The sequence below is a fragment of the Cydia fagiglandana genome, chromosome Z, assembly GCF_963556715.1.
Source record: "Cydia fagiglandana chromosome Z, ilCydFagi1.1, whole genome shotgun sequence".
Taxonomy (NCBI): Eukaryota; Metazoa; Arthropoda; class Insecta; order Lepidoptera; family Tortricidae; genus Cydia; species Cydia fagiglandana.
The window spans coordinates 16,081,632-16,104,898 of NC_085959.1; the positions used below are offsets into that span (position 1 = coordinate 16,081,632).

The 23,267-nt window shown below is 38.8% G+C and overlaps 1 protein-coding gene across 2 annotated transcripts; it reads left to right on the plus strand.

The window, feature by feature from the left end:
• The first annotated feature begins 218 nt into the window (after window positions 1–218).
• LOC134678449 (uncharacterized) lies at window positions 219–23,223 on the plus strand. Of its 2 annotated transcripts, XM_063537023.1 has the most exons (11): window positions 219–349; window positions 5,991–6,122; window positions 6,725–6,898; window positions 8,214–9,394; window positions 9,742–11,598; window positions 12,058–12,229; window positions 12,539–12,610; window positions 12,856–13,033; window positions 14,132–14,369; window positions 14,754–15,899; window positions 15,995–23,223. In XM_063537023.1, the coding sequence occupies exons 2-11, from the start codon at window positions 6,007–6,009 to the stop codon at window positions 16,438–16,440; spliced, it is 5,580 nt and encodes a 1,859-aa protein (XP_063393093.1). In that variant the 5' UTR covers window positions 219–349; window positions 5,991–6,006; the 3' UTR covers window positions 16,441–23,223. The 2 variants fall into 2 exon arrangements, with proteins under 2 accessions (XP_063393093.1, XP_063393094.1); XM_063537024.1 differs by lacking the exon at window positions 6,725–6,898.
• The last annotated feature ends 44 nt before the right edge of the window (window positions 23,224–23,267 follow it).

Sequence of the window (23,267 nt, forward strand, 5' to 3'; positions counted from 1 at the left end):
AGAGCTTTTTTCGTGTTAATATGAAATTATTATACTTACTTATATAATAATTTTCATAATTGTATAACGTCTAATAATATATAGACGAACCGAAAGAAGAGTAAAAAAGTCTAAAATTTTGTTTTAAGCTTCTGTCCTATACATATATTATACTACTCTTTGGCTCCTGTATTGAAGACCTTCTCTATCTTGTAATTACTCTATACTCTATAGTCTCTCTATAATGTCACGACAGCATTGTAAAATTATCGATCGAGAAGTCTTGAAAAGCCGATTGTTTATTATCTTGCGTGAATATTAAATATAGTTTATTCTACTAATAATTTTGTAACTTATTGGAATCATAGCGGTAAGTAGAATGTACAATTTAAATTCATAGAGGAAATGTGTTACTTCAATAAATTAAAAAAACTTACTAAGTGGAACAAATGAATCTCGTAAGAATATTTTTGCGTATTCGTAAAATAATGAAGTCTCACAGCTATATTTTTACATTTTTCATGACGTTCAGTGACAAAAACAATCAATAGCTCGCTGTCTTGTGTGTATTTAACCTTGCAAGAGTTAGGTATTTGTTTAGTACTAGGACAGAACATAACACTTAAGTATTTACTTTTATTATGTTTCAAATGACAATGTGTGTTTACTTACCGTACGTGTGTGATCATTTTAATTGCACATAATATATAATAAAATTGTTTTGCTGAGCAATACTTTCCTAACTGCATACTTACATCTCAGGTTAGTTGTTAATTTTATTAATGCTTATGAGACTTTGTTAATTTTTACTATTAGTCTGATCTACAAAGCAATGCTCAAGTATTAGGATAAAATGTTGTTCAGCTACTGAGCATACCTGCTGCATGTCCTATAAAATGCTTTTGTCTTAATTAGATATTTTTTGTTCTTATAGATCTTCATTTAGCAGTCACTTTCTTAACCAACCAAAACTATTTTAATTTTAAAAATTGGTCTTATGGGGTCATTGCTGTTTTCGTAAACTCTGTAAAATTTTGAATTTAAACCTACCTTGCCGTACAAATGTATGTCTAAACAATAGATCTACCTACATAAAAAAATATATATCGCAAGTAACTAATTAAAAATCATATATATATTAATAGTCAAGTGCACGAAAACTAAAGTTCGATGGAAACTAGTGCAATGGCCCTATATGTTGTATCTTAGATTTGCAAAAACCTTTTATGATCATTTGCACCTACCTATGTAGATGTAGATGTAGTGTAGGGACGCCCAGCCGAAAGCAGGCGGGCTGTCGATCTCTTGTTGCGTTCATTCAGCCCAGTTCCCTGGAGTTGGAGCTGCAGGTTACCTACCGATATACTTTTTGGGTTTCAGTAGCATTCATAAATGTGGCAAAAGGAAGGGTTATAATTTTAGAAGTCTTTGGCTTATTTTTGATTATTATATGTAGACCCAGGGTTCCACTATACCATCAAAACTTGTTAGCCTACTTTGACCAAAACTCATTATAATTGCCTGAGCAACATGTACAGTTTTTAATAAATAAATGCCATACAAGTGAATTGCACAAAACTTGTACATAATTAAGGGTCTGATATTAGTCTAAAGTTAATTGATTCCATTGTGTTATGACTAGAGTTCGGACAATTCATCACAAAATGGTCGCAAGTATGGAACATGATACAATTTTTTTAACAATTTTAAACTGCAGTTTTTGAGTATTATCTGGAAATTTTATAAAGATATAATGTGTACATAATATGAGTTTAATAATTCGTCCTATTATGAGATATAAATGATTTTTGACGATTTGCAATGATTTGTCCGATTAGGCGATCACCGGTTACGACAATTAAGGCATTTGTATTTAAGTTATATACATGAAAATGTTATTGCGTATGCTAGACTTAATTATAATTTTGAAATTTACAAATATTTTCATCAGATGCTGGTTTGATGTTAATAAATAAAACCATTTATTAACATCTGATTTTGGGATTGCTGGAGGATGACAGACATATTATTTGTTTGTTGCCATTTACAGTACTTTATTAATTCAGTGAAAAAATCATATATAATAACTTGCCCTAGTTGATATAAGAGCAGAAAAAAATATACCTATAGCATAGATTTGACCTGGGGAGGCCCTTCCCCCTTTTTTGGGGGGTAGGCACAGTACGATCTCATGGATACAGGTCCAAATCAGCTTTGTTTGACCTTAGCAACAATTATGCCATGCATCGCCTTGAGACAAAAGTGCATATTCAATTCACTGCACTCAAAAAGCGGGCAAGTGCGAGTCGGACTCGCATGAAGGGTTCCGTAGCAGCCAGTAACATAATAAAATTGTGGTTTACGATTTATGATGTATTAAAAAAAACTACTTACTAGATTTTGTTCAAACCAATTTTCGGTGGAACTTTGCATGGTAATGTACATCATATTTTTTTTTTGTTTTATCATTCTCTTATTTTAGAAGTTTTACCACTTTGTAAGTCTCTCTCGCAATCTAATCAGTTTAGAAAAAAATGATATTAGAAACCTCAATAAAATTTTGGAAGACCTATCCATAGATACCCCACATGTATGGGTTTGATGAACAAAATTTGTTTGAGTTTCATATACCGGGTGTGGCCTGTAACATGAGCAAATAATTAAAACATAGATTGTACTCCTCAAACACTGACACTTTTGTTCAACAACTTTTCAAAAATTATGAATTATTTAGACTCCCTATTTTTCATATAAAATAAATATTATATTCAATGGACGCCATCGCCACACCATATCATTGTGATTCACGTTGCTTGTCAAGTCTTAAACATAACAAAATTCGCTATACATTGCGTCTTTGAATAACCTTTAAAGTGTATTAAAAATCAAACTACAAGTTATTTTCAAAAGTCGCTGAACAAATGTTGATCAGTATGAGTAGTACAGCCTACAGTTAAATTTTTTGATCATATTACAGGCCACACCCTGTTTAAGTATGGGGACGTACTGAGATCGTACTGTGCCTACCCCCCAAAATTTATTGCTTTTTCTATTTTTGTGTGAAAATCTTATTGCGGTTCACAGAATACATCTACCATCTACTAACCAAGTTTCAACAGTATAGTTCTTATAGTTTCGGAAAAAAGTGGCTGAGACATACGGATGGACAGACAGACAGACAGACATGACGAATCCATAAGGGTTCCGTTTTTTGCCATTTGGCTACGGAACCATAAAAATATAATTTTTGAAAGGCTTACGAGTATCTACAAAGGTACCTACTATCAAAAACTAGTCCTTTAGGGTTATAATCTCCCAAATATAAACAAAACCAAAATTTTCGCGGTTTTTTTACGGTTTTTGACTAATTTGCGTTCGGCGCTCGAGGACACAAACATGGATTATTCATTGAGCCAGCATCATAAACAAGTCTGCAAAAAATCAGAACTTCCGGATTTGACGCAAACGCTAAATGTACAATAAAGTTACTGTATTATATGTCATAAGTACAAAAACAAAATACTAATACAATAATAAATGACGCTCTATCAAGCCCAGTGCGCCATATAAAAAAGCTTTCTTTTTTTCTGCGTTTTCAGTTTGTTTGGTCATGTACAAATACCTGGACAAAGTTGACATATTGAAACTTACAAACACTTAATCAAAAATAATATAATAAATAATCAAAAGGCTACGCCTCACACCTTCCCGCCAACGCCAGAGAGCCTACGGCCAACGTCGTAAAATCGAAAATCGTTATCTGCATCTCCATCACTTGCATATTCGACTGATAGTATGTCAGATAACGATTTTTCGATGTTGGCGGTAGGCCCGCTGTTTACGTTGTCTGGGTTGAAAATTATACACCTAAACCTTCCACGAGAATCAGTCTATTGGTACGTGAAAACCGCATGAAAATCCGTTTAGTATTTTTTGAATTTATCGGGAACATACAAACACAGACAGACGCGGCGGGGGACTTTGTTTTATATATTTATAAGGTGTATTATTAATTTGCCAATGTCAATTACGCTTCTGTAGTCGCAATAGTCGCATACAGGTGTACATTGTCGTGAGCAGATCGCAGTGCGTAACATGAATAGGCGTGATATCAATGTAGCTGCTTCTACTTTATGATGTCATTCGTGCCCGACGGTACGGAGGCATGATTAGCATACCAAATTAATATATTAAGTATGATCGACTGACTGACCACTCGCCCTTTTCGTAACAACTGCTTTTGCAACTCTTAAGCACATTGCCTACAAGTATGAGTGAATTCTCTCTTATTATCCTGTGTATGTGGGCTTTATGGAATACATTTCTTTCTTTCTTACAAATAAATTGACAGACATCAATTTGCAAAAAAAAGAATGAAAACCTTCAATTTTTTTTTAATCGGTTAAGTAGCTATTCGGGTTCCATACTCCAAAAGGAAAAAACGGAAAGATTACCTATAATATTATAGGATCACTTTGTTGTCCGTCCGTCTCTCTGTTTGTCAGGACCCTTTATCTCGGGAACGCGTTAACTGAGTTAAAATTAAAACTAATATACATATTGTATACTTAGGGCCAGTTGCACCAACCACATTTGACAGACTGATCAACGTCAGCCGGCGCGCCCCGGTGCTTTCCTATGAAACTTTCCATACATCAAAATTTAGCGAACTCTTTAACGATACGAATAGTTTGGTGCAATTTACAGTCCCTTGAAGCTGTGAAAAATCAAACTTTTAAGTTAACTTAAAAAAATGTACCGAGTGTTTTATGCCGCATATATCGTATATTTCGACACTCTCAAGGTAATCAAAAAATCTAAATGTATCAGTATAGGATACTTACTGTATACCTAGAACTTTAAAATTTGGCAAGTAATATAACTACAAGGACACCCACACAGAAATAAACGAAAAATAAAGTTAATTTTGTTGTTGCGAGTCCGACTCGGATTTGTCCGGTTTTTTTTTTTGAGAATTGCATCACAAAATAATGTTATCGATTGCTGTCGATAGGTATGATATAAGAAGATTAGATATCAACTGTTTTAGATATGTAGGTTCGTTGCAAGTCGTTGAGTGAGTGAGTATAATATAGTCTAGGCTGAAGCTGAAGCTATTACGTATCAGCAAAACAATGCTTATTCATCTTTGAAAACTCTTGTGGAAAAATATTCTCATTAGTAGTATTTCTTTATTTATTTTTAACTTTATTGCACAATACATGAAGGTATTCTCTACCAGTCAAACAATGGGTCAAACCAAAAAGATGAAAGATTATTTTTAGTAGTACCTATAGACATGAGCAATTAATGACTGTTATATTCAATTCACTTCCAAGACGAAGTGTTAACGGTTAAATCTTAACAGTTTGTCAGTTCTGCCAGGTCTTAGACCCGTAAGTACAAAAGTATATTACTGGGTGCCCAGTAATTAACCACCGAGGGCTGGTCCAGAAAATGCACTTATAAATAGTTTTAGAAAAAGTTTCGCTGTTTTCGAGATAATCGAACTTTTCTGTATTTTTTTAATAGCTAGCACCTAGCACTTTCCTAACTTCAATCACCATCTATGCCATATCTTTGTTTGTAAATATGTAAATAGCACGTGTTATATCATTTTAAAATCTGTATTATATAAACTATTTCTTAGAAATTTGGTCACACTGGTATCCATACATTTTTTAATCACCACAGCAATAAAAGTGGAATTAAGCAAAGTAGAGGTTATTGTAATTGAAGGCAGACGCGCGTACATTGGGGTTATTCCCACTAGTTACCACCAAGTTCAGTGGTAACTACTGGGAATTAAAAAAAAAAATGAAACCCTGTACATATTTTTGGTTTTTATTAGAATTGAACTCTAACAATATTATGATGGTAACTACTGGGAAAAACATCCCACCTTTTACCAGTGGTAACTACTGGTAAAAGGTGAGGAAAAAATTCCCAGTAGGTACCACTGGTAAGAACTTGGTGGTAACTAGTGGGAATAACCCGTACATTGGTTGCAGCTGTAAGAGATGCTTGATGCCGGGGACGCGCACGAGGGTTAAGCCGGTGTCGGCAGCCGAGCCCTCTGCCTCGGACGAAGCTTCGCTGCTGGAGATACATCTTCAAAGGCAGTTAGAGGAAGATATAGCTAGGTATGTACCTGACTACAACGTTCAAACATCTTCATGCTTTCATGTCTTAACGCTTGGGATTCAGGTGCAAATCATTATCGATCGCGCATTTAACTGACTTTCAAAATGTCGGTATCAAAAAAAAAATGGCAGCCAAAGTGCCCAATAATATCACAATGGATCCATATTCCCTTTAATAAATAAGTATTATACATAGTAACAAAGGTGTGTTGCAATATATTTGTAATGTTTTTGTATATATAAATGTTTAGGTATATATAAATACCTGTATACATAGTAAACATCCATAACTCAGGAATAAATATTTGTAATTACCTAATGCCCTTACCGTGCAGGATGAACCCGGGATTTCCATGCTAGTTATTATATATCTTTATAAACCAAACATAAAAGTAAAGGTTCTATATTAAGTACGTCTGAAGTTCACTTTGGCTTTATAAAATTTGACCACGTATGTAATTTTGACATACTATATTCCGGACGGGGTAGGAAAAATCACGAATTCCCTCTTGCTAAGACGATATCAGTTGTTATTTTCATCATTTGATAAAATATAAGAACTTAATTGTGTTTGCTTACATTTTTCCGTCACCTTGTTGCAGAATATTTGATGAGTCTATATATTCCGATCTTGAGGTGGTCTGTGGTAAACTAAAAATCCTTACTCACTCTTGTATACTAAAAGCACGCACGAACGAATTTTACCATAAGCTTCAAACCATTTTGCATGTGAATATTGGGCGCAGTACCTTCGATGAAATTTATTCCTTCGTCAGGTGAGTAAAACAGTTTGGCCCTCTTTTGACTCAAGAAAGTGACAGAACGACGTGGCTGGTTAAAATGGTTAATGGCTACTAAAGCGCTACTTTACTGCTACATCACAAGAGGAAAATGGACGAAAGATGCTCCATAAACAAATGTAGTCTCCATTTCCTTCTCTGGATTATGACATTTTTAAAAATAATTATACATAGGTAATTTGAGCGCTGGTGGCCTAGCGGTAAGATGAGCGCTGGTGGCCTAGCGGTAAGAGCGTGCGACTTACAATCCGGAGGTCGCGGGTTCAAACCCCGGCTCGTACCAATGAGTTTTTAGGAACTTATGTACGAAATATCATTAGATATTTACCAGTCGCTTTTCGGTGAAGGAAAACATCGTGAGGAAACCTGCATACATCTGCGAAGAAATTCAAAGTTGTATGTGAAGTCCCCAATCCGCATTGGGCTAGCGTAGGGACTATAGCCCAAGCCCTCTCGCGCTCGAGAGGAGGCCTGTGCCCAGCAGTGGGACGTATATAGGCTGAGATGATGATGATGATGACATAAATGATATTATAGCTATATCCCGTCGTTTCGGTTTTTTTGTTTTATTTTTTTATTAATATGAGAAAGGTGCTCATATTGTGCGATATAAAAATTTCGAAAATATTTGTGGGCATATCTCTCGTCCGCTTTCCTCTAACGTCGGGCTGTAAGGCCGCTGCAATTGCCCAAAAGCTGACATTGATTACAATATTTGACAGTTCGCCACTTATCGCAAAAGTAGTGATATAGTGGCCTATAGTATCCAATATCCATATCATAGATAGCCACATCACCGTCACCTTATTGAGTCCCGCAAGGGCCCTATATGACACAAAATCACTTTTAACTGTCACAAAAAAGTAATACACATGTAGAGTGTAAAGTAATTATACATGTGGGTCTGACACTAGCTTTAATTTAATAATTAACTTCATACTAACAGTGTAGCGAGTAGGTAAAATGAAATCAAATAAAATAAAAATAAAATAATGAAACGTATGAAGTATGAACTCAAATCCCTCCTTATTTATAAAAAATAACTTGCAGTAAAAATACAAAATCTTGTACTTTGTGTTGAAGTCTGGATAGTTAACCTGTAGTAAACTAACGCAACGAGATAAGATCTACCAATGGTCACTTACTTATGTTATTGCTATTAACATGTTTGTATCGGTATGATATTTGCGAGTTTATTCGAACCACAGGGACTTACAAACACATGGCCTGTACTTGTTGTGATTTAAATTTAAAATATGATTTAAAAACAAAAATAACCTATTTATTTCAGCGATGTGTACACTGAATGCAATATCAGAAATCAGGAGAAAGAAATACTGGCATACCTGAACGAAACATTTAAAGTTATAAAAGTAGTTCCAAAAAGTAAGGAAGATTCCGAAGACGTCGAAGTATTCTTAACCCCCAAGTGTTTAAGTCCTTATATCGAAAAGGGCCAGAAAACTATAAGCTCTAGTCCAAGCACAGAACTAACAAAAGAATATTACGCTTTGGTTCCGATCGATGGTAACATATTAGAAAAGGAACTAATAGAACAGGATGCACTATCGAACGCATTCCATTCTATTATAAAGACACAGTCTGACAATTTGAAGAGAGCAAAATCTTCGCAGTGCAGCAAGAAGCCGACATCGTTATCTCTTAGTTCTAGTCATACCTCCAAAATAGTCAAACATTCCAACAGTTGTGATATTTTATTTAAATGTCATGGTAAAGATAACGTCGGATCTGAAGTGATAAGAGGTAATGATATAGTGAGGAACGGCGCGGTTAGTGCAAGCTTGAGCAGCCAGACAGGTGGGACGGCGGGCGACGAAAAGGGCACGGAGCCCGCGTACTCGCCCGACAGCCTCATCACCGACGAGCCCAGCTCCTCCTCGGACTACCTGTCGGCCGCCTACGCCTTCTCGCCCGGCGCCAGCTCTTCGGCCGCCCTCCCGCCGTTAAATGTTGGGGACAATATCACCAAAATGGAGAACATATTCACTTCATCCGACTCCGGCTTGGAGAACACCGGCCTCATGGAGAGCCTTAGCAGTCATAAAGACGTTACGTTAACCGACTTGTCTCTCACAGAGAGCACTTTGCACGACTTGACTATAGATGACACCCATTACTCCACGTCCAGTCCAGTTATAGATAATCACCCGAGTCACCGAGTAAAAGCAGTGAGTGCGAGCAATGCGTCATCCGCGAGCACGCTCTCTCACGCGGAGACCAATGGGCAGAAGATTAATCAATCGAACAAACACAGAGATGCAGGATGCTGCAAATCATCCAAGGAAGAAAAACAACGCCAGAATGAAGAAATATTTATAATGGAGTCGTCATCGTTATCCTCAGAGACTGGCTCGTGGGAGTCAGTGTTTCCACCAAAATTAGCCGAAAGAGAACTTTGTGAAAGGTTCTTAAAAAAGGAACGTCAGCATACATTTGCCGATGACGTGAAAGGTAATTCAGGATTAATTATTTACCAGTATAACTTGGCAGTTCAGATGTTTATATAATTGTATCTGCATTTAACAATATCTGCTCAATTAGACATCAAAATACAACACGTAACTAAAAGAAGCCCATGCGTTTTTATTAGATGATTTCATCTCTCATGTGGGAACCTTGACTCAAGATCATTGTTATATCTAAACAATGACATAATAATAATAAACCTTTCATTAAAAGTACAGTAGCCTATCAAAGCTAGGATCAGAAATTAAAATAAAATTATGTTTTAAATTTGTGGATTATGTTATTGTGTATACGAGTACGTGCTATTTATTAAATTAATTTTATTGTTTCAGAGGATTTATGCCCCAGTTTAGTTCAAAAATCTCCTTTTAAGTCAACTTCTTGTTTCATTGATGCTGCAAGCTTGGCCGATGAAGAAGATGATACTATCAAAGTACAAGTCCATCCAACGGAACCTGCTACAATTTTAAATTCGCACATTCTGCCAACGCCTAGTCAGCCAGTCCCTTGCGCCACCTCCAAACACGACATGAGTCCAAACGACTGGTCCGAGAGCAACGACAACGAAGACTCCTTGGAACAACCGGAGAACAAAGACCCAGAGTCAGCACATAAGGACTTATCTCCTACCATCTTTGAAATGACGCCTATAACTGAAGATTCTCTGTGCGTAAATGACGAGCCAGCCTTACGCGACCAGCCAGCGACAGAAAGCATCACAGCTACCGTCAATGAGGATACGTCACACCAGCCCCAAGACAAGAATACGTCTCTATCCAGTACTATATTCGTAACCAGTACTCCACATAATTCCATTATGTCTTTAAATGTCTGTACAGCGAAGCAGTACAACTCAGAAGAAAGCAGAATAGACTCTTCTACATCCGGATATGAAAGCCTAGGAAATATGAAAAAGCTTCAGAAATTCAACGAATCATCGCCTATAGTTTCGGGGGGTGCATCTATAGAAGATTACCTACCATTATCGAGTAGTCATTCTGATAGCCCCATACCTAGAAGAAGGATAGAAAATATTCCTATAGTGTCTGGTGCTTATGTACCGCCAGTAGAAGAAGATAACTACAGAAAATCCCCAAAGCCGTCCTCCTTTGCTTCTGCGTGGGTAGTTGATATGTCAATGAGCCCGAAATCGGATGGCGAGAAAACCACATCTAATTCTCAGTTTATTGCTAAGAAACCCGGCGATAGGGCGTGTGAATCTTTAAAAAATGAATGTCTCAGCATTAACGATAACTTAAATAAAAGCCGAAGTTCGCTGGATTCTGATAGTAGTGAAAGATCGAGTCACAAATTCTATATAGACTTGTCAAGTTTACCGGACCCCTTACCACCAAAAAATGACCACGAAGTTGAAAGTTCCAGTGAAAAGAAGAATATTTTTTCAATGTATATCGATCTAGGCGAAAAATCTACGTTAAAGGAGATGCCAGCCAGGCTCTCTTGCTCTTTGAATTCGAAAAAGCACACGACTACTGATGTAAAGCCTAAATCAGTTGCAACTAAAGCTATCAAGGGCTCTACTGACAATTTTGTATCACCTGCTCCAAACAACAAAGAGTCCAACAGCCCCGGTACATTTGAAAAATATGAATCGCTCTGTAATGACTTAAATATCAGTATTTCTGAGATAATACGCTGTCCAGCAACAGAAACGAAAACCAGTTCTGCAGAAATCAACAACAGCATTACGCCAGATCCTGTTAAAAAAGAAAGACCATCTCGAGTTTCTGGTGTAGATAAAAGCTCGTTCCAGCGCGACGTGGTCATCCACGAGGAGCCCACGGGGATCGACCAGTCCGGGGACCTATTTGTCAAATTGTCCGATTTAGATAAACCGGCGCCGAAAACTGATGCAACAATTATCACAACGATGTATGAAGAGTCAGTTTCGAACGTCCGAATGACCAGGTCTATTCCGGATAACAACTGGGGGAATCAAAGCGGAAGCATTTCCCGACCGATCGATATTATAAGTTCATTTCATTCTGAGAACGCTTTGAGTCTGAACAGGCTGTTTCCCCACTTGAAGAACGAGTTCAGTAAGAGCATGCCGGGGTCGCTGCCGAGCAAGGGGCGCGGGCGCGCCTCGGGCCGCGACACGGACGAGCCCGCCTCCGACGTCTCAGAGCTCAGCAGCGTGCAGAGCAGCGTCTGCCGCTCCGTCGTAGGTGAGTCCAAACCGCGTTTGCGTTTGTTTATTTACCTGGCGTCGAGCTAGAGTCTAAACAAGTCGGTCGAGTCTCGCCTGCTTTTATCATCTAGCCAGGGCCCCTATTCGACATGTACAACTGTCAGATTTCGCGTCCACTTCAATACAACAGTTGAATGAATCGCATGTTCATCAAGTGCGGATAATATCCTTTGGCACAACCAATAATTCAACAAATATCAACTTTGTTTTATTACTACTTTAAGGTTTATAATGGTTTAGTTTGGTTGACACCTAACTGTGGATTGCCAATGTCAAATTTTGACACAGGATTGTTCAGATTCAACGGAAGTTCAACACGATACGTCAAACGTCGCTTGTCGAATAAGGCCCCAGGCCTCTTGGTACTATGCTATATGCGCTTGATCTTAGTTATTCAATCCAACTTTTTCATTTATTTGAACTATATTTTTTTTAGAAAACAGCACAACAGAGGAAACCACCAGCCAGACTTCAAGTCTAATAGGATTCTGTCAGTCACGACTGGGCCAGGATCTGTTGCGAATGTTTCTCGAAGAGATTACCCCTGATGTCATCGTAGAAGTTTCTGGTAGACGAATCAAGGCCCATAAGTGTATTTTGTCGTCTAGGTAAGGATCTAATCTGTAATCGGATGCAGCGTGCATCATGACGCGTCAGTCATTTGTGAACGCAACCATATTAAATGTATGAAAACAATTACCGTTATGATGCGTCATGAGCATGACACAACACAACATGACACGCAAGACAAATGTGTAGCCGGCTTAAGTAATGCAATTGGTTCCACATATAATTAAATACATATATACATAAAATAGGATCAAATGAGACCACGAAAAAATTTGACACCTAGCCTAAATAGTGTTAAGTGTGCTTAAAATAAAAAAAAAAAAGATTACATAATTTTGAAATTTTAGGTGCCAGTACTTCGCCAGGATACTGAGCGGCGGCTGGGTAGAGAGCGCGGGAAATGTGATAGTTTTGCCACCGTAAGTTATCTTCATTTAATATTATCGGACAAATACAATTTATATGTTTTCCGATAATAATACAAAAACTTGTTTACTAATGGCTTCTCTACACGATGGGCCAACGCCGGCCACTCCAAGGGACGCATTTATGCGTTAGAGGGAGCAAGTGATATTGCTATCTCATTCTACCGCATGGCTGCGTCCCTTGGAGTGGCCGGCGCTGGCCCATCGTGTAGAGGAGCCATAACGTTTGCGTGGTGTAGGTTCTCATACAACGTGGTGCACTTCGCGCTGTGCCACATCTACTCGGGCGTGTCCCGGATCCCGGACGCGATCAGCATCGTGGAGCTGGCCACGCTGGCCGACATGCTCGGCCTCGAGGGGCTCAAGGAGGCCATCATGTTCACGCTCAAGGCCAAGTACTGCCACCACTTTCACAGGGTGAGTCCTTACTGGTTTTTTTAGGGTTGCGTACCCAAAGGGTAAAACGGGACTCTATTACTAAGACTGCTGTCCGTCCTTCCGTCCGTCTGTCACCAGGCTGTATCTGACGAACCGTGATAGCTAGACAGTTGAAATTTTCACAGATGATGTATTTCTGTTGCTGCTCTAACCACAAATACTAAAAACAGAATAAAATAAAGATTTAAGTGGGGCTCCCATACAACAAACGTGATTTTTAACCGAAGTTAAGCAACGTCGGGCGGGGTCAGTACTTGAATGGGTGACCGCTTTTTTTGCTTTTTTTTGCCAACTCGCACTTGCACGGTTATTTTTTGTTTAGGGCTCGAGTCTTTTGGATCACTACTGCTTTGTGTTGTGTAGCTTCCTCATCTAATTGATTCCGAAAGAAAACATTATGAGGAAACTCTAATGTATTATATATATACATTATCTTAAGCTAATTATCAGAGCAACTTATTGATGTTATTATTACTTCATTAAAATATTATTTTTTTATTGCCGCTCGTTGTGAATTTTCTACTTTGCACTGTTGTCTTAACCTTTCGGACGCCGATGACCGATATATCCGCAGGTCCAACGCCAAACACCGATTAATCGGTCACAGACCACAGAACAACATAGACCTACGTGCATATGCATAAAGTTCGATTTCAGTTTTGACACTTGGGTGACGTGGCGTTCGAGTGACAGCTTTTGTGTTTGACACGGCATCGAAAATGTTAATGTACTATTTCGTCTACGTCCAGACTAGAAGCCAGTTTAGCGATGCAATGTACATATATTAAATGAATAACCGATAGGTCTGGCCTAGTGGGTATAGTGACCCTGCCTGCGAAGCCGATGGTCCTGGGTTCGAATCCCAGTAAGGACATTTATTTGTGTGATGAACACTAATATTTGTTCCTGAGTCATGGGTGTTTTCTATGTATATAAGAATGTATTTATCTATATAAGTATGTATCGTCGCCTAGCACCCATAGTACAAGCTTTGCTTAGTTTGGGGCTAGGTTGATCTGTGTAAGATGTCCCCAATATTTATATTTATTTTATATATTTTTGTATAATGTTGGTCAGCCATGCGCCGTGTGCACGGCCGGTGTGCTGGAGTGCTTCCCGCTGTCGTCGGTGTACAGCCTGGACGACCTCTACCGCAAGTGCCTCAAGTGGATCACCAAGTACTTCTCCAAGGTGTGGCCCACCAAGGCCTTCGCCACCTTGCCCAAGGAGCTGCTCGACAAGTGCTACCAGCAGCACATTATTAACCTCACCACCGAAAATCTGGTTGACACCGTGTTCGGATGTGCTATAACTGGTGCGTACCTAATGTTTCACAGGCGTGACGAGGCCAGGTGAAGCGGTTCTGTTTAAAGTAGCCATACTCAACCTGTGGCTTGCTGTATTCTTTATTATGGGATGGGGTAAACTAATGACTACTTATTAACTATAACCGATTTTTTAAGATTTGTTTTGTGCAGAAATGGTGACTTGTTACAACTTCAACCACCTCGATCCCTAATGCCAGCTACTTTTAACTCTAATTCCGGATTCTCAGAGTACGGCGAAATATTGCCTTTGCAACGTGATCGAAATGATCGAATGTGGACAATGTCGACCATGGGTGGCAGACATTAGGCCAGTTGACCCTATTGAATATGTATTCGAGTGTAGGCAGTTAAAGATAATCTTATTGTTTTAGTGGAGTCTCTGCAAAACAGTCGTTGGGCAGAGTGCGTGGCGCGCATGTGCCGGCGGCTGGTAAACGCCGCGGCGCACTTCGCAGCTCCGCGACTGGTGGCTGTGCTGCGCGGCGTCCGCGCGGCCTCTCCCGCGCCTGCGCCGCCTGCAGCCTTGCAGGCCCTGCACGACTGCATTGCCGCCGCCATCGAGTGGGCGCCCTCCGACGAGGCCGCGCGCGCATACGCGTTCCTCTCCGCCCTCCCGTCGGACGTGGCCGCGGCCGCCGCGCAGCGCTCGCGTCCCGACCTCATCGCGGACGGCACGCGCCACCCCCCGCCGCCGCCCGCCGGCGACCTGCTGCTCGCGCACGCTGCCAGCTGGCGCCTGCAGTGCGAGGGTGCGCTCGTTCGCGCCGCTCCCCGCGCCGTGCTCACGCAAGCCTTCAAGGAGCTGCCTCCCGAGCTCAGGAAGCGGCTGCGCGAGCTCGGCTGCATCATGTACGGCCCGCAGGTGGTCCCGGCCGCCTCGCCGCTGCACGACCGCAAGAGCCGCAGCGCCTACCACGCCCGGCCCGGCAGGGGCCCCGCCGCGGTCGCCACGCGAAGCCTTGACATAGACCACGTGCGCGAGTCGTTCGTGCCGTACGCGCCCCGGCCCTCCGCCCACCTCGGCTCCGTTGACACCCTGAAAAGCAACGGCGACCTGCGCGACCGGAAACCTATAAAAATGGTGCCCCCGAAAATCAGGACGACGAAAGCGCAGGAGGAGCGGGCCAAATATAATATGGCAAAAACAAATCAGTCGCAGGATCGGCTGGCCGGCAAAGGAGGGCGACCGGTTCAATTATTCGAAAATACAAAGCCGAGATACTTGGAGCCGCGAATATACAAAGAGAGCGAAAAGAAATCGCCCGCGACCAAAAAGCTGGTGAACAAAATGATATCGTCGAGTGAGTCATCTCGGAACTCCAGTCCTATCCAAGCGCGGGTGGTGCGTGCGTCGCGCGTGCGGTCGCGCGAGCAGGCGCTGTCGCAGGACAGCCTCGCCACCGCCTCGCGCCCGCGCACCGCTGAGCCCTCCACCGACTCCCTTAGCGAGTCGCAGAACAGCAACAAATATGCTACCTACACTAAAAGAAAATACACCACTAAAGGCTCCGTCGAATGTGAGTATAGCTTAAATAATTATCAACAACCTTTATGTACAAATCAAATTGTACTTAGTTCCATATTTAATTTTCTTTTTGCTTTATTGTTACAGCGATCCAGTCTTCGAAGTTTCAAAACGCTTTGAACAATAAGATAAAAACGAAAATACCTGTGTATCTTAATCAAAGCACTAAATCTCAACAAGCGACCAAACAATCACAGCCTGGCAACAACACTGAGCCCCAGAGGCGAATCAACCAGCCGAACAAAACCGTCGTAGCCGGCAACACGCAACGCCGAGCACCCGTTGACAGGAAAGTTCCCGGCTCTCTCATGAACGCGACTAAATCTAGCCAGGCCAAGATGGTCACGAAGACGGCCAAAGAGAAGCAGACGAAACCCAACACTAGGAGCACTCGTGCGGGTGGCAAGCACGCGAGCCGGCAGGAGCAGCACGAGCAGCCCGCGGATATCCCCGTCATGCAGCGCTCGGGGACCTTCCTCAAGGACGAGCCCACCTTCGGAGATATCACCACCAACATCGATGTAGACCAGTAAAAGCTAAGTCACATCATACCTAGTGTATATTTCAAATTATTATCCACGCTACATGTTGAACAAAGGCATTTTGCTCGATAACTTAAATCGCTATTGCTTTGAAAAAAACATGTCTCTGTTCTAATTTCCTGGCCAATAGGAAAAGTTGTGCTAATCTGCGAACACCTCTCTCTTTCTCATACTAACACAGACACACACTATTCTCGTTTTATTAATTATCGGCGTTTTAACGAATTTAGCCACTATTTAGGGTTCGGGTAATATTTTAGCTTTTTATCGAAATGCACTCTAAACACGTGTACGAGTACAAGCCTACGATAACTTATAAAGGGGAAATATCAGAGGTTTGATAAGTTTTATGAATGAAGGGGTGGTGGAATGGTCATTTATGTATATGTGGCGCAGGGTAAAAGATGGCTATTGTAATTTACATGTAATGGAAGTTTGTAAGGGAACTTTGTAATAAAGTTGTCTTTGTCTTTTCTGTTAAACGAACTTTCTTCTATAGTGGTATAATAATGGAATTGCATTAATTATCGTACTTCTTAAGAACGTGCTCCTTGCTTAGCAACTACAAAGAGTTGTTGACTGTAGAAAAGGTTGTAATTGTAAATTGTAAGAAAATGTGGATTGAAATTGAAAACCAGCCCCAGAATTGTAGGAGATATACAGCTGTGCATGGATTATGGGGTAATTATTACTGTCAGAAGACGTTTGACAACCGCGTGTACAAAAAATATATGTCAAACTCTGATAACGATAACGATACTTACTTAGACTTCGTATCTCTTTATAATCAATAACTCTTTAGTATCTGTACCCAATTTACAATTTTACATTAACATGCAATGGAAAAATGTGAGCTATATACACTTTTATTTTTGTATGTATGTACTTTCCAAATTTTGCAGATAATTAGCGACTCTTAAGATGAGTTCTTTTAAACTATCCATAAAGAGCAGCTTAACCCTTTACCAGGCTGATATTTCAAAATTGACAATCGAATGTCAGTCTTACTCATTGAAAATAGAACACATGTTTGAAGTGCCATGTGTGGGAAATATATATCCCTTAGCCTGGTAAAGGGTTAAGTATATGACTCGTCAATCATATCTAGCACGTCGTAAGAGTATGTTTTGTTTATCATAATAGTCTTCGGTAATAATTCTTAAAACGAATTGTTATGTATCGATGGACATTACTTGGTAACAAGCAGCATCACAACCTAAACTGTAGTATCTTGAAAACATAAAAATATATATTTCATAATAAAATAGATCGCGAAGAAATTTTTAAACTAAACTCAACTATTTGAAATTATAGTCACACGCGAACGCGGGTTTGATAAATGAGCAGTGTTGCACAAATGTAATGTAAGTTAACATTGCATATATTATTTATCAGTTGTGTACAAAAAAGTTCCAAGCAGGCACAGGCATAATAAAGCGGGTCACTCAGGTATTTTAAGTCGAAACTTTTGAGGGGCATCACCGCAACGTACTTGGTACAACGTGTAGAGTAGCCATATTGTCGGTCAGACAGAAAAATCCACTGGGACAGTGAGCTTGGATATTTTTCATTGTTTTTTTGGAGTCGTGTAGCATTATAACAACAATTTTCATTAAAATATATTGTAAATTTATCAAAATTAAATAGATTTTTAACCTTATAACTGAATTGACTAAATGCTACCTTCTTACTCGAATATTTTCAATTCATAGGTAGGTACAGTCGCTATCAGATATATCGGAGCGGCCAAGGTGTTCACAATATCTGAACACGCACTTTAACGCCCTGACAATAGAGGCGTGTTTAGATATTTGTGAGCACCTTGGCTGCTCCGATATATCTGATGGCGACTGTACCCTTGCTACCAGCTCCAACAGGGATGCGAACATAAATGGAAGTACTTAATATTACGTAGGTCCTATTTTTTTACCATTCTGTTGCTTGATTGCTGAGAATATCTTTACTGTCATTGTAAATAAATTAGTATTTAGCCTATCTAATAAATACTTAATTTTTAATCCAACAACCACATGTTTATCGACCTATTGTACTTATGTATAAATAATCTGCATGCCTTTGCCTACCCCCAGTAGATATTACGGATGAAAGTATGAGTAAATATGTAGAGTCTGTGCGGAAAGAGAAGAGTCGTGGGATTTGAGGGCGCGCCAGTGCTATTTTATGGTTTTTGCTATGCTGACAACACTGGTCACGTGATTATAGTACGACACTAAAGGTCATGATACTTGAATCCCTTTTGTTCTGGTTTTTTTACCACGGCTTACTAAACGGAGCCTGGTGGTGGTGTCGACTCGTCAACTCAATCCTCTGATTTAGCGCAGGCACCAGTTTTCATTTTAAAACACACTTGTTTTTATGTCTCAGATACTAAAAAGTGACAGTGCGATTGACAAAACTGCTAAAACTAGTTAAGAATCTGCCCAATACAACTGTAATTTTAGTACCAAACAAGATAGTCTCATTTATGTACTGCCTAATCTGTGCAGTCCAACAGTTATTAAAACCGGGTAGATCGGGTAGAAATTGGGCAATAGAACTGTAATTTTATCTGGGATATATTTCACCCATTGTAAACTTGACTTGTAATGTGTATGTACATTATTAATAATAAATATGAATATGAATAAAAAAAGTGCATAAGTAGGTAGGCCTTATTGGGATATGTCCGGTTCTCTCTTCTCACGATATTTTACTTCGCCGGAAAGTCACTGCTAAATATGAAATATAATTTCGTAACTAACAGAACCTACAAATAAGTAAAGAAATATTTTATTAGAAAAAGTTTTATTCAGAACCTAGTAAACGAACTTACAAATAAAGAAATATTTTATTAGAAAAAGTTTTATTCTTTGTAATCGAAGTCTGAATTAAAATATTCAATGTCACTTATGTTTGAGCTAGCTTCAAAACAACCAGGGACACTCATAGAACTATCTTCATCTGAACTGGATGTGCTTGAATCCGGCACGTAGATTACGAATTCTTGCATATCACCTACTTAGCGGCCTTTTATTCGGGATACCGTAGGTACTTTTACACAATCCTGAAAAAGAAATTACATATAAATATGCATAAAATGGCAAGTATCAAGACTATTTGTCAGTTATTTTAAAGATCATGAATGACCTGCATATTTATGAAAATGAATATATTTTGAATGAATATACTTACCGATTATGTACCGGAGACAAGTTACTTAGGGGGATTATTAAATAGGTAATTATTTAATATTAAATACAACATCAATACCCGCGAATAGCGGAAACACGTTCCGCGACTTGTTGTAAGTCGATAGTCGGCTTTTAGCCGTTTTCTTCCCGCTGACAAAACCGAACAATATTAAATATAATTTTCCTTGTGGTTTTATGTACGGTTTTATCGTGTTTTGAAAATATTTTATACATAAAACTTGCGGTTTTTGTTAATAAAAATATACATTGACAGAAGTTTGTTTACTTTTTACAAGACAGGTGTCAAAGGTTTGATTGCCATATAAAATTTAAAATGTTAGTTCCCGTTTCTGCCACGACTCTTCTCTTTCCGCACAGACTCTATAGTCAAACATTTTTGGAAAATTTATTTCTCTACATAGTCTAAATATTTTAACGGCATATAATATCTTACTTCTAATCCTAAGGTCCGCTATTTCCAGCTATCTCTATCGCACGCGCACAATTATAAATATTGCTGTCTCGTCGATGACGCCAGCGGTCAATGCCACTGTGCAAGCGGGACAGCAATATAATTAAGCGCGTGCGATAGAGATAGGAAATAGCGGGAGCGGGACAAAATTCTTCGTGCTTAGCGTCCTTACTTTAAACAGATTGTTAGTTGCTGTAAATTGTAATACGGAGTATAGGGGCCTTTTACAGAGGGCGCTGATATATGCTTTACGAAGTTATTACGAATTAGTTTATAATCACTTATCCCAACTTTAAGGGCATATATATGCGGACAAACATATTCAACCATAATTTAGAAGTATAGAAAGTTTTAAACAAAGAAAACTACAATTTAAAGTGAACTGATTTCAGTTTTCAACGGGTCATTTGAGAGCCATTTACACATGTCATGCTATTTATATTGTTTATAAATAAGTACAAACACACCATTCAAAATGTTTATTACAAACACCTATGAAAGACAATACTGGGAAAAAAAAACATTATCCCTCATATTACAATAGGTACAATGGACGACATGATGTAAAGCATTTATGGATATGTGTAAGTATCTCGGGAAATTTACGAGTATAAGTATACCCTACTGTAGGCAGGCTACAATAAGTAATGCTTAAATGAAGCATTAACTATATTAATTATGCTTGAATGTTATTAACATTACTTCCTTCTCCGTACTGGGAAAAACGACGAACAGCGCGACTAATGTTGAGTTACTAATATGTAAGGCGAACCGATGACTTGACTATAAAAATAAAACTGTATATCCTAACTGTTCGCGTTGTATGTAATATTTTAAATATTCCATTGACAGTTATATGGCTTGTTAATTGTGTAAAACCTGTTAAAAATGTAGAAGGGAATGGACACAAGTGTGTATGTAAGTGAGGGTACGATGTCTATAACATGTAGGTATTCTATTAAGAGGAATATATTTTAATGTAAGTAATTATTAGCTACATATGTTTTAACTAATTGCAACGCTTGTATGATTTAAGTGCAAAATAAATATAAAATATGTATTTTGTACACTATAAGAATCTCAATGTATGTATACATGTAGGTACCTATATTTAAGCATTTACTATACATACCTTAGTGTAATGCTACAGCGCCTATAGAGAATTGCATGGTACACGTGTATTTTAGAGATGTTTAGATGTTTATGTCCGCTATGAACATCCTTGTGGTCACTGTGTACTATGTAGCATTTCTTTTACATATTTTTATGGCCTGGATTTGGTGATGTGCAAATAAAACAACTATTTATTCCTAATTTTAAGCAATAGTATTTAAACGTGAAATATATTTTATGATATATCAATAGAAACAAATAGATCATTACTTGTAATTTATAGCAAATGCGGATAAACTAACGAATTTTTCGTGCGGTTTACTTACTCTTTGTATCGGTCACCCGTATTTGTTTTATTTTAATTTTCTGTAAAAATATGTTAACTAGGTTAAGTTTCGGAATGATCTCAGTGATGCACAGTATTCGATGTATTTTATTTCTGGTCTGCATCAGCCATTGTTTTAAGTGTAAGAAATAAAATTACGTAATGTGTCATTTGTATACATTTCTTTCTACTAGATTTAAGATAGCAATCAATTTCGTTATGTTGTAGCTATTTAATTGGCACGTGATTAAGTATTCTTTACATAGCACCCCACGACAATGTCGAATATGAATTCGGCAATCCTCGTTTATTTCTAAAACTAAAGGAATAAGGACAAGTACCTTACATTTTCGTCCTCTAGAGAATTAATTTTTCAACCTCAACAATAATACGTGTTAATCCCATTAGTTACCACTAAGTTGTAACCAGTGCTAACCAGGGGTACTTGGTGGTTACCCAATGGGAATTACCCGTTATTCATGGCTGCCGACAGACGTCAAAGACGGTTTTTTGGTAATAATATGTAATACATAAAATTAATGGCACATACATTTACGCTATCAAATTTCCTAGGTAACCTTCGCTACCTTGTAATATAGCTATCTACTAATTTTTGCCTGTAATCACAGTAGCCTATTAATATATGGAATGGTACGGATAAATGTCGGGGTTTAAGAAGGATTTATCGATTTTGTACTTTTTTAGTGTAAATCTGCCCAGGATTCTTAAAGATAATAAGTTTTGCGATGCGATCCAATTTGTTCCGTTTTCTGAAGAAAACAATTCTTTCCGCGTACCTACCTATACATAATATGTACCTATTTTTTATACAGGCATAAGTGATTTGTTGACTTTTAGGTAATGTCTTAGATTAGATTGATCGGACTCCTTATTGTGGTGATGTAAGGTTGGGGATCTAAAGACCAAACACGCTGCTGGAAAGTGCTTAAGCTGTGCATTTAAGTCAAATTTACTTATGCCCACGTATAGGTACCTACCGAAAGGCCTATTTGTAGGATAACATTAGTGTCCGTCCGAACTGCGGCAATTTCTGCTTAATGAGTTTAATGACTTTGCAAACCTATTTGAAAGTGGTACCCCGGCACGTGAGTGTATTGTTAGTTGACATTATTGTAGTTAAAATAAATGTGAAATATATTTACAAATTGGTTAAATAATTTGATGAATTCTAATAAATTCTACGACTGAAACATTCTACGCAAACCATACTTTTTCATTACGAACAGTTGTATTTTGAGAGTTATTTTAGTCTTGTAAGCGTTAGGGCAGAGCGTCCAGTTGGCCTGGTGACTTGTTAAGAGCATTTAGGTCAGAACCTTAGGAGATACCTATTTCACATACATGTGATCCATGGGGGATAAGTGTTAACTGACAATTAACCTTCTGTACCTATGCTTAGGATCAGATCTGCTCCATATAATGTAACTTAAAGATGATGTTTGTTTTGATTGCTTTGTAAATGACAAATTTCTGTGGAGCACACGAAAGTTTAATGGTCGCGCAGAAGTCATCATCGTAAATAATGTCTTGTGTCCACTATTAAGTATGCATGATGATCTGAAAGCCTATTTATTATGCATTGGTCACGCAAGAAACGCCCCAGGCGAATACACTTACCTACACAATACACTTGAAGGCTCCTCTTCACGTTGGGCCAAAGCTAACGCCAACGAGGGACGCAGCCATGCAGTAGAAT

Excerpts from the sequence above, each read along its gene's own strand:
- LOC134678449 (XM_063537023.1), top strand. The coding sequence starts at position 6,007 with ATGCCGGGGACGCGCACGAGGGTTAAGCCGGTGTCGGCAGCCGAGCCC. Across the intron at positions 6,123-6,724 it reads TTAGAGGAAGATATAGCTAG|AATATTTGATGAGTCTATAT; the intron begins GTATGTACCTGA and ends ACCTTGTTGCAG. Across the intron at positions 12,230-12,538 it reads AAGTGTATTTTGTCGTCTAG|GTGCCAGTACTTCGCCAGGA; the intron begins GTAAGGATCTAA and ends TTGAAATTTTAG.